The sequence below is a fragment of the Dermacentor silvarum genome, chromosome 1, assembly GCF_013339745.2.
Source record: "Dermacentor silvarum isolate Dsil-2018 chromosome 1, BIME_Dsil_1.4, whole genome shotgun sequence".
NCBI classification, from domain to species: Eukaryota; Metazoa; Arthropoda; class Arachnida; order Ixodida; family Ixodidae; genus Dermacentor; species Dermacentor silvarum.
The window spans coordinates 155,457,992-155,470,462 of record NC_051154.1 but is presented as its reverse complement, the minus strand read 5'-3'; the positions used below and the strand labels follow the sequence as shown (position 1 = coordinate 155,470,462).

Here is a 12,471-nt window from a genome sequence, read left to right as displayed (position 1 = left end):
TGTTATAAAGGCCGTCTTCTCCCGATCCCTCTCGTCGACTTCGATTTGCCAGTAGCCGGTTTTGAGGTCCATCGACGAAAAATACTTTGCATTGTACAGTCGATCCAAGGCGTCGTCAATCCGTGGGAGGGGGTATACGTCCTTCTTCGTGACCTTGTTGAGGCGACGATAATCGACGCAGAAACGTAGGGTTCCATCCTTCTTCTTCACTAACACCACGGGGGACGCCCACGGACTCTTGGACGGCTGGATGATGTCGTCGCGTAGCATTTCGTCGACTTGTCGCCTTATGGCCTCGCGTTCGCGCGCCGAAACTCGGTACGGGCTCTGACGATATGGGCGGGCATTTTCGTCGGTTATGATGCGGTGCTTGGCGACAGGGGTTTGTCGAACTTTTGACGACGACGAGAAGCAATCCTTGTATTGCAGGAGCAGAGCTTTTAGTCGTTCTTTCTTATGCCTGGGAAGGTTCTGATTGACGTCGAAAGTTGGTTCAGGTATTATAGTCGTCGTTGCGGGTGCACTGGAATCCGTGAAGGCGAAAGCACTGCTGGCTTGTACTATTTCGTCGATGTAGGCGACCGTGGTGCCTTTGTTAATGTGCTTGTATTCGGGGCTGAAGTTCGTGAGCATCACCGTTGCTTTCCCTGCACGTAGCTCAGCTATGCCTCTAGCGACGCAAATTTCACGGTCGAGCAGTAAGTGATGATCGCCCTCAATGACGCCCTCCATGTCTGCAGGCACTTCGGTGCCGACGGAAATCATTACGCTGGAGCGAGGCGGAACGGTGACTTGTTCTTCAAGCACATTCAAGGCATGGTAACTTATGCTTGTATGCGGTGGTATCGCGTTGTGCGTTGAAAGCGTTATCGACTTGGACCTTAAGTCGATGACTGCACCGTGTTGATTTAGAAAGTCCATGCCTAGGATGACATCCCTGGAGCAGTGCTGCAGGATTACGAAGCTCGCCGGGTAAGTGCGGTTGTTTACCGTGACTCGCGCTGTGCAGATTCCAGTCGGCGTTATTAGGTGGCCTCCCGCTGTCCGGATATCGGGTCCTTGCCAGGCTGTTTTCACCTTCTTCAACTTGGCGGCGAACGGGCCACTGAAGACGGAATAGTCAGCTCCAGTGTCGACGAGAGCGGTGACGTTATGGCCATCGATGAGCACGTCTAGATCGGTAGACCGGCGTCTGGCGTTGCGGTTAATTCGTGGCGTCGGATCACGGCTGCGTCGGCTTGCTCTGCTGCTGCTACGTCGCGTCGGAAGGTCTTCTTTCGGCGGCGAAGTGTTGTCAAGGCTGTTGCTAGGCGGCGTGCTGATATCTCGTCGTGATGAATCGCGAATCGTCGTCGTCGGCGGCGTCGGAGGATCTTCGGCATTGCGTCGTACAGCAACCGCACCTCCATCGGTTGCTGCCTTTAGTTTCCCGGATAGGGGCTCACGGACCGGCCCCGGGCTGGGCCAGTGTATGGTCGGCGCTGCGGCGACAGGTAACGTCCTGGTGACGGCGAGCGTGAGGGTCGTCGTGGTTGCCACTGGGCTCCGGCGAGGTAGTCGGCGATGTCACGTGGCCGCTCGCCAAGCTGTGGACGCGGCGCGTTGACGGCGAACCCTCGTAGGCCCATCTCGCGGTATGGGCATCGGCGGTAGACATGACCAGCTTCCCCGCAGTGATAGCAGAGCGGGCGGTGGTCGGGGGCGCGCCAAATGTCCGTCTTTCTCGGGTAGCTGCGCTGGGTGACGGGCGGGCGTGCTGGCTGCGGCGGCGGCGTTGGGCGACGGAACTGCGGCGGTACTTGGCCCTGGTGCGAGCGTGAAGGAGGGCCTTGACGACGGGCAACGGCGGCGTAAGTCAGCGCTTCCGGCTGGGGTTGCGGCGATTGCGGCTGCACATCAGGAACTCCAAGTGAGCGCTGAACTTCTTCTTTGACGACGGCGGCGATAGATGCCACTTGAGGCTGCGACCTGGGTAAGAGCTTCTGCAGCTCCTCGCGAACGACTGCTCTGATGGTCTCGCGCAGGTCGTCGGCGCCTAGAGCTTGAGCATCGGCGTAGTTGGTCAGGGCACGGCGGTTGTATTGCCTAGCGCGCATTTCAAGCGTCTTCTCGATCGTTGTGGCCTCGGAAAGAAATTCGGCGACAGTCTTGGGCGGGTTGCGCATCAATCCGGTGAATAGTTGCTCTTTGACACCCCGCATCAAGAACCGAACTTTCTTTTCTTCAGACATGTCGGGGTCGGCGTGGCGGAAGAGGCGAGACATCTCCTCCGTGAAGATCGCGATGTTCTCGTTCGGCAATTGCACCCTGGTTTCTAAGAGAACCTCTGCCCTCTCCTTTCGTACGACACTCGTGAAGGTCCTCACGAAGTTTTCACGAAAAAGGTCCCACGTAACCAGGGTGGTCTCTCTGTTCTCAAACCAGGTCCGAGCAGCGTCATCCAACGAAAAATAGACATGGCGTAGCTTGTCGTCGTCGCTCCATTTGTTGAACGTCGCGATCCGCTCGTATGTCTCCAGCCAGGTTTCAGGGTCTTCAGCCGATGATCCACGGAAGGTCGGGGGCTCCCGAGGTTGTTGCAGCAGGATAGGGGACGCTGGGGCTGCCATTGGGGTCGTTGACTTGGCCTTGATCGCTGTGGTCTTCTCGGGAAGAAGTCCGTACTCCGGCAGAAGTCCTTGCTGCCTACGGCTAGCTCGCTGGTCCTTGGTGACGTTGGCGTTGTCCTCCGGTTTCGGGCTTGGATCGCGGCTTTGCGGGGGCGTTCGCTGCATGAACGCACTAGCACCTCCACCAGATGTCACGTAGTAGTGACGCTGAAGAAAACAGTCGTAAAACTGTGTACGACGAAACTGGTTGTTTATTGGGCGAACCTGTGCCCACAAAAGCAAGGTACACTCAAAGCACAACGATAGCGGCGAACACAGTCGGCGATCGTCGAAAATCTGATCAGCGGCGAAACGCGTCGGCTTTTATACCTGAGTCATCGAAGGTTCCAGATTAATCCCTGATGCCCGCGTGTCTTCCAGAAAGTTCTAGACAATTCGCGTCGCTCATACAATCAGATTACATGGGCGTCGGTGACCACAGACGACGGATAGAAGCATCGATAACGTCCGAGAAGCTTCCAATGCAGGCGCGTCCTGCGCCGAGCGATAACGTTTAACATTTGTCAGTCAATGTTGAAAGCGGCCACCAGTGAAAGATAAACATGTGTACGTGTCAATATAGCAAACAAGCATACATCCTACATCTGTAATATACAATAAGACTGATATTTGATGCGAAGCATTCTATCGAAAGCTCAGAGCAAGGTCACGCAAGGTCAGTTTTAATGTTGCGGTCCACCTTAAAAAATGAATAATGCGTTCTTCTAATCCGGCAAAATAGAGCTGTAACCTTAAACCAGGCTTAATTATGTCTGTAATATCCAAAAACCATGAGGATATATGCAGTGGTTTATAATTGAAATTTATTACAAATAGTGGGACCAAATCTTGGTTTTGAAACGAGTGCAAACTAATTAGCCAACTGAAAATAGCCAGCCTGTATTATCTATATAGTAAGAGTTCATTTAAGGTGTGTCACGTGAACACGCGATAATTTGGGAGACCTGGGTCCTCTGGACTCGAAGGCCGCATCACCTGCAAGAAATTCCAAAGCTCCGCCACCTTCAGGCTTTAGAAGCGCCGCTACTGCGCACCTGACAGGAAGGCCCGCGCTCATTGCAGGTGCACTGATTGGTCAATTGGAGAGAAGGAGGGGAGCAGTCGGCTATATCTATCTGGGCGCCAATTGCACTCGCCAGAGCTGCTCCTGCTCTCGGACTGAAAACATTCCTGGACCAAGACTCGAGAGTGAAGAGGTGGCGTGGAGCCTCCTTAGGCAGCACATGTCGCAGAGCTGTAGGCAGATCACCTTTATACCAACTATGCCATTGCAAGAACGAAACCACGTGCTTCGCAAAACGATAATTCTCCACGAGGGAGTTTCGGTCATTATTTTACGTATCGCCGGTAAAAGAATGGGCGCGCTTGCTCGTGAACTCCCCAAAACCGCAGGTCGCCTTTTTCATGTGTGTCTTGCAATAGCGAATTTAGAATTACTTTCGTGTTAGAGTGCAGACGTACCTTCTCGTGGCATGGATCTCGGCAACGGCAGATAAGATAAATATTAGATACTTACCAAGTTTGCCAAGTGGCGAATTTCGCAGTAGCAGAATAACTCACTGTAAAATCAATATACCCCCATTACCTGACAGACTTCGGGTAAATTAAATTTAGGGCGAAGAAAGTCCTTATTGTGAGGTTACTAAGTTCTGTTTATTCACGAGTGTGTGTATCCAATGGCCAAATGAGATACGGGAGCTCGCAGCAAACAGTGCGCCACCTCGCGTCAGAAGAAGCAAGCAAACAAAGCACTGTTATATTAACAATGAAAGAAGTCTACATTTCGACAGCACATACCGGAAGGCAATAAACTATTTAGCGGCAGAGAAACGTGACATATCGCCACCACCGGCACCAGCATCTAAACCTTCAGACGCTCAAAAGCTATCACGAGACCGCAGGTGCGTCTCAAAGGCCTAGTTGGCATTCGTCGTATTAAGTATATTTTGTTAGTGTTTATTGTTTTGTGGCGCAATTACATAGAGAACAGAGGCGGTGACTGCATGGTGCATCTAGCAGTATATTACAGATGGCTATACCTAGACGTTTATTGGATATATGTGTGCTGTCGTTTGTTGAACCGCGTCGGTGCGATGACGTAGCTTCCCTGAGACGGAAGTCTGAGGGAGACGTCAACAAGAAGCTCTTCTGCGGTAAAAAAAGAAAAAAAAAATACTCCGAGCGCATCAGTGAAGAAACCTTATTGGAACAATATATGAATTTCAAAGAGACCTCTCCACGTCCATCCACCACTCACCGGCCTACTCCATCAACCCTACACACGTCAGCCTACACAAGCGATTGTGACGCCAGCTCATGTATATTTGACCATGAATCACGCAAATAACCTTCCGTGAGCTCGTGATTCTCAATCCAGGAAAGTTACGAGCCTACGAGTCCGAGTCAAGTGAGATGGAGTCCATGACTCTGAGTGACAATGCAAATCCATAAGTTTAAATGTGCCTTTGTGAGTCCGAGTGATTCCTGGGGCCTTGGTGAGCCCGAGCTAATGTGAGTCCGCGTGCCTCTGAGTCTGTTTAGTGAGAATGTGACTGCGAGTGGATCAGGTCTCGTCTGCTATTTATGATTGAATTCGAGGGAGCCTATAGCTCAGTCCGATCGCTAATGAATTTGACTCTGAGTCAGCCGCACTGTCTCATCCTGGTGAGTCCGAGTGAGCTCTGTTGAGTCTCATTTTGAAGTGCAAGTATGAGTGAGCGCTGAGGTAAATATATTTTTTTTAAAGTAAGTCTGTGTGAGTTCAGCAAGCTGCAAATTCCGTAAATTGTTTAGAAACAATAAACTGAATTTGCGCATTTGCGTCATCCTGGAAATTAATTTCTGGAGGATACGTCTTGCAAGCTCACCGCCTACAACTCGTAAATTGCAATATGTGCTGTACAATTATTAATTAGCAAGGTAATTTGTGAATTTCTGCTAGTTAGTTGAACATGTTTTCCGATTTCTCGTGCTATATAGTAATTTCCTCCTCTTCGAATAATCAAGCTCAGGGACAATAATTATGTTATCTGCCATAGGCGATTTGAAAAATTATCTAAAACTTAAAAATGATTACCCCATGCATTGTATTTGCTTGCGCGCGCCCTTCATGACTTACTGTCACGAAAGGACAATTGAACAAACACTCAAATACCAGGGCATTTATTCTCCGAAGAAGCTCTTGGTCGATTAACCAGCCTTGGTGCACAAGAAATGGGATGGACAATCTGCTTTTTGGACACTATGATTCATGGCTGATTCCATTCTCCCTTTGACATTTAAATGTTGCGTTCCCTCGAAACACAGAGGCGATTTTTAAAACACCTGGCTGAGAAAGGGGAGACGAAAGAAAGGTTAGGGGCCGTGTTAAATGGATGTATTAGAGGTATGGTCTACGAGCAAATTGTTTTTGTCTCGAGCATTTCACTAGGTCTATTGACGGTATCAAAATTGTAGCGACTTCACTGTACAATCTGAGCCATCTATTGGCGAAGAAGGAGGTATTGTACCGAATTATATTAACCACATAGCTAAATGTGGTTAATATAATATATAAATGTGGTAGCTAAAGAACATCGAAGTGTTTAGAATGTAGAGGGCTAAGATTAGTAGCACTACCAATCCTGAAACTTACCAATTGAAAGTATTACTCTTGTAAGAGTGAATTGAAGGGGAATTCTCCTATGAGATGTGGAGAAGGGGAGAGATGGAAGAGGGTGACTGCACTGCTTCCAGATAATAGAAAGTACTGGTACATTCGACTGGTCGCTTTCAATCGCTCTGGAGCGCTCTCGCGGTGCGGTTTACATTTCGTTGGTCAAAATTGAGCGCTCGGAACACAATCGCAAGTTGTTAATTCAGAGCGCCGGATTCTAGTTCACAGCGCTCGGAGGCACCTTCAACCTGGGAGTGCGACCGAGGTCCAAAAAAACTCGGTCCCGTAGCTACTCCGGTTGCTCTGGGAGCCACTAGCACGTTCGGCTCGTGCACTCTTTCTCTGACTCCAGTTTGAAGAGGCTCGGCATCGCTCCAAACTTAGTTGGAGCTCGGTATTAACCAGTCCAATGTACCAGAAGAGCAGTCAAGAACGTACAAATCAAGAGATACCCACATTTTTCTCTGTACACTTTATTGAATTCCTCAAGTGACTAATGTGCTCTAAACCAACGTTAGTACACGGGTGGTCCGCTAATGCGGCATAGCGGCAAAGCATGATTTTGCAAACTCGGTTCAACCATGAGTGTCGTCCTATACGTTGACGAAAAAGCCCCTCACCGCACAGCGGAAAGCTCAATTACTCCCACCCAGTAATCAGGTCAACTTTTCTGGCGCAGAAACTTCATGTCGTCCGAGTCGGTTTCATCTTTCCCAATGGTAAGAAATATACGAGTTTGGCTTAAGAATTGTGCCGAGAGGGTCAAACGCACACCATTAAACACACCGATGATGCATTCACACATGTATATCACGAAACAAGACTTGCGAATTGCGCCGAAGAATAAAGCGAAACAACAAAAAGACAAACAAAAGAAATCAACAAAACCGGCGCACAATTCGTGACAAGGCAGTTAGAGGGCAGAAAAGATGAGCAGTCTGTACACGGGAGCGTAGCGGAATGTTCGTGGCCCGGCTAGCGGTTCCACCAGGGACCACCGTCACCGATGTCGTAGTCGACGCCTCCTCCGCCGCCGCCACTGTAACTTGCTTGGATCACGACATCGCCGCCGCCGCCGCCCCCGCCACCACCGCCACCACCCTCAGCTACGACGATGTTGCCGCCTCCGCCTCCACCGCCATCAGATTCTACAGTAATACCGGGGTCAGGAGCCGCGTCCGCGCTTTGGATGACGATGAGGTCGTCACCGCCGCCGCCACCACCGCCGCCGCCTACGGCGAAAAAAGAACTAGTGAACGATAAACACACTCCCGACAAAGTCGAAATTCCGAGCGTCATCTTGGCCTCAGCACCTAGCAACGGCGTCCAATTTCATATCAGAGCGAGTGACACTGGCATAGCTGAATGTGAAAGAACATGGTAGAGAATGTTGGATGGGCAAGACTTGGCTTAATTGTTATTGATTGTTATGCTCGCTCTAAATGTTCCCATTTTCATTACTAATGTTACTTCGTTCAAAACTGTGATTAGCTAGACAAATGTCCCGTATTTTTAACTAATGTTTGGAAATTTCAGCAAATAAAAACATACTACTGAGCGTTCCTCAAAAATTTTCTTTTAACGATGACAGATTTACAATTTAACTGTTGAAAATCTGCTTTAGTCCTGCTTTGTGGTGTAAAATAGTTTAATTTAAACAACAGGGATTTTTTTTTTGGATCCAGTTGCTGGCTACGAGAAACACCGTAGTTTGGGGCTTTGTCACCTGGAAGCTTTGACCACCTGGGGGTCTTGCAAGTGCACCCAAATCTCCGGCGCAAAAGCGTTTTCGAATTCGGACTCCATTGGAAGAGCGCTATACGGCACATGCGTGGACCTCTTCTTACGTAGCAGATCGTATAAATGCAAACGGGGGGAAAACAGAGATATCACTTTCATATGGGCATCTGTACTGAAACGCGTTTTTAAGTTGTTGTAGGATATGTTGCTGCAGAAATAGGCCATATCAGACTGGAAAGTACCCCCGCCTACTTTTGCATCGACAGTGTGCATGTCCTGCATAATTTGGCACATAATAATAATATTGTTAATATAATGTTATTATGAATACCTCAAGGGCCCCGGTTGGGGGTATTACATGAGAGATGGGTGATAATTTCAGTGAAATGTGAACTCAATGGCAGCCTTGAAATGATCTGGATGGGAGTCGTGCAAGGCGTCGGCGGAAATGTCATTCTAGTCCCGGGCAGTCTTCACAAAGAAGGAATGAAGGTGCGCTGTGGTCCGGGCAGGCGGAGGGTACACAGATTTTTCGCGGCGTAATCGGTAAGGTTGACAGTGCACTGGAATGATGGCTGATCGAAGTACTAGGAGCAGAATGATAAAATTTGTGATAAAGACACAATCTAAAAACATCACGCCTTACATCTATAATGGAAATTCCCGCTTTTAATAATAGCTGAGAGAAACATAACAGCTCCATTAATTTATGTAGACGAAGAAAAAATATAATACTGATTTTTGCAGAGATATTTCGCCGTTCTACAACGTCAAAAATTTGTGATGCCAGGTTTCTCGTGAGGCTATAGTCCACAATATCGAGCATCTGATGTGTTGTAACTCACCCTCCCGTAAAGAGCACATGAACACTTGTAACATCAAGCTAGTTCGATAACTTCAATCACTAGGTCAAGTATCAAGTATTTACTGAAGTCTCCCACTCGAGCAGGCCAATTACTTAGTGTATATCGCAGTAGCAGCACTTCATTATCTTAAACTCAATCTGTAGAATCGAGTACGCGAGCAGTTGAACACAGTCGCATGAATGTGTTTTGTTAGAGGGCTGGCGCAACTGCCTACAAGTATATTCAGTGAGGATTGCGAACCTCGGACTATGCCAATATTGCCTTTCGATTAAAAGTAAAACTTCTGTCGCTAGTCGTTATATCATTACTCCATTAAGAGCTTAAGCAGTAAGACGGGCATGCAGGCTCGCCTAAGATAACTGGGACGGAGAATGTACGCTAGCAGATGGGAAAGCACCGCGGAAGCGAGAAATATGCCGTGTAGTGTTTGTGTATACGTTTCGGCACGAAAGCGGGACACACGGCTCAACTATATTACATGATTATGCCTTCTTTAGATGTACAAATTAATGATCTGGAGCAGCAAATTCCACGCTTTCTCGCAAATCGCAAGGCGGAATGTTCAGACGATTCTTAGAAAATACGTTTGCGCAAGGACTATCCAGTCAGCGTAGCCCACCCTACAGACGGTTGGACACTCGCGTGTTCTGCATAAAATTGCATGCAGATGTTAAGCCAGTTGCCGTTCATTCACCAGAGCTTGAAAACCCGCTGCTCTGTTCGTGGGCGTGATAGGCCTTCCCAAGTCGATAGCCACTGGAGCTAAAGCGTTTAAGTAGATAAATGTGTAAGTGCCCATGCCACGGCACCCTTAAAGTGTCTATAACTTCAGATATTGGCTAATATTCACTATCTATGGCTAAGGTAAAAACTCACTCTAAACCCAATTTAAAATGAATACTGACTGTGTAATGCTTAGTATAGCTAATTAAATACAGTCAAAGACCATGCCATTATTGGGCCTCTTTCAGACTTAAATGGCTCGACTGCACCCAGGCGGCATTGTTACGATATACTAGGACAAAAATATTAGCTGGCTTTATATTTATCAGTCCCTCCTCTTCTTTTCACATCCGGCTATTCCAGTGGGCTTCCCCGGTGCAAGGTAGCCAACTGAACTACCTCTGGTTAACTTCCCTGCCTTCATATACATCATTTCTCTCTCTCCCTCTCTCTTCTCTCTTCCAGTGGGCCAGGTGAAGTAAATCATCATACTGTGAGTGTTAAAGTTTCTAACATAATTCCACGAACTGAAATTTCTTATGTGAAAACGCACTACGGTATTGGAGACAAATATCAAGACCGATCTTGAGGTTATAATGAAATGCCAGTGGCTTCCTCAATGCCAAGCATTCCTGCTCTAGGCTTGCTCAAAATAAACTTACATGGCACTGAAATAGTTCCGCAACCTGCCGGAACACAAGGCATGTTTTAAGAGTAGCTTACCACCCCCTCCTCCACCGTAGCCGCCGCCTCCACCGCCACCTCCAGCCTTCGAGCCTCCTCCTCCACCGCCCATGTTCCAACCACTGGTGCCTGTTTTCCACCAACCATTTCCACCACCCATGTCCCAGCCTCCGCCACCTCCAGCAGACCAACCGCCACCTCCCTTCCATCCCCCTCCTCCTCCTCCGCCGCCGGCTTTCCAGCTACCACTTCCACCACGTCGCTTTTTCTGCGCACTGGGCACAGCATGCAGGCTCTTGATCAGGTACACGGATCCCGTCTTGAAGCGTCGAGACATGATAGCCCGTCCGCCATGGGCACTGTGTCCTCCGCCAAAAGACGTAGTTGAGCAGAATCCCAGGAAGACGGTGGTCAACGTGAGCAGTTTCTGCGTCAAGGCAATGCAAATACGAGTTGAGCACAACGGTTCACGACATGCTTTTGCGGATGATCAGTTCGTATTTCTTGCACGCCATGAATGGCGTAAGTTTGTCTTGAACATTAACAGAACCACAAGTCGAACTAATCGAGCCGTGGCTACATGCATTGAAATAAGCCACTGAAGCGCTTTTGTCTTAATTTTTACGGGTAAAACATTGAGGAAATACAGTGAGGCTGTGGTCAGTCTTTCAAACTTTCAGATAAACAAGAAATGTCGACAGGTGGCAATAATTTCACTGAATAATTGACAGGAATATCTAGCAAAATTACGTCCACAATACCGCAAGACACTCTGCGAAAAGAAAATTTCAGCTGAATACTTAAATATGCAGTGCAAAGTACCGAATTGTTTTTTTTTTCAATTACGGAATGGTCAGCGGAATAAGCTGAGGTCCATGCTAATTCCGCTGATGCCACTTGTCTGTATACAACACATGGTGAAACTAAAAAAGGCGTGCTATGAGTACAGATCACGACGCCACTCTGCGGATGACTATGTTACACTAAAGAATTATAAGGGTGTATCTATACCTTTAGACATCAACTATTCTGAGAACGTCGCAGCTACATCGACTCCGGTGCCACTTCGCATACTTCTCAATAAGGCGGAAAGCCAGAAGCCACCACTGAGCAGTAGTAGCTGTTAGAGTCCTGAGACGTAGTCCGCAAAGCTGTTTGGCGTACTCCACTCACCAGAGGTTGCATACTGATTTGCGAAGCAGGCCTCCGTGTGAAGCTGCGAGCTGCTTCTAGCGATCTTAAAACTGTTCTGATGCCCAGTGCCTCTGTGGAGTGGCTTATATACGAAAATACGACCGCCGTTGCTGATTCGCCGAGGCTTTCTTTACTGCAGAAACAAAATTTTCTCGTCACGACATGTACCACGCACCGATCGGCATCTTTGAAGCGTGCCGGGATACTATTGTTGAATGAGGAGGCGAGTGCGGGCCTTTCTTTTCTTGCTCCTGCCGGCAGTTTGTGAATTAAAAGGAAACAGTAAGCGGCAGACAGTCGCGAAAGCGAAAACCAAGGTTAGAAGAAGAAAGCGGCGGGGTGAAGAATCTTGTGAACAATGGCCGAAATGTGCCAAGAATAAAGATGAACCTCCGTGAAAGAGAAATAAAAGGAAACGTAAGGAAATGCGAGCGCATCTCTTGAAAGGCGATTGAGGTCGGCGATGTGCTCTGGCTGGTTAACGCCGCCACGGTGGGCTCCGCTTTCCTGTCAGCGAAAGGCGAAAGGCGCAGACGCGGAAGGACTTTAGAGGGCGTCGGGTGCGATAATCGTCAAGCGGCGCTTGTGCGCCACCGCTTCGGATCAAGGCCACTGTGGGTCTGTAGTGAGCTTGCGACAGATTTCATCCGCTTTAAAAAACCTGTCACCAACGATAGCAGTGTCTTAGGCACTGCAAAGTCAGTGCTGTTCAAGAATTCTGACTTTTCACGGATGGGATATTTGTACACGGCGCGCCAGAACAAAACACAAGTAGTGCTAAAAACCAGACTTGTACATAACGAAATACATGCAATTAATTTGTTGTAATTAATTAGGTTTATTACTCAATTACTTGTTTTCACTCGGCAATGTACAGTCTAAATGAAATACATTTTTTATTAACCAGTGACATATAATCCGTTTATTGACGACACAAGCT

The 12,471-nt window shown here is 48.3% G+C and overlaps 1 protein-coding gene across 1 annotated transcript; it reads right to left on the bottom strand.

Moving 5' to 3' along the window:
• Positions 1-7,299: 7,299 nt before the first annotated feature.
• Positions 7,300-11,522, bottom strand: LOC119431283 (uncharacterized). Its single transcript, XM_037698786.1, has 3 exons — positions 11,511-11,522; positions 10,377-10,764; positions 7,300-7,556 (listed from the first exon to the last, which is right to left on the bottom strand). The coding sequence occupies exons 1-3, from the start codon at positions 11,520-11,522 to the stop codon at positions 7,300-7,302; spliced, it is 657 nt and encodes a 218-aa protein (XP_037554714.1).
• Between the last annotated feature and the right edge of the window lie 949 nt (positions 11,523-12,471).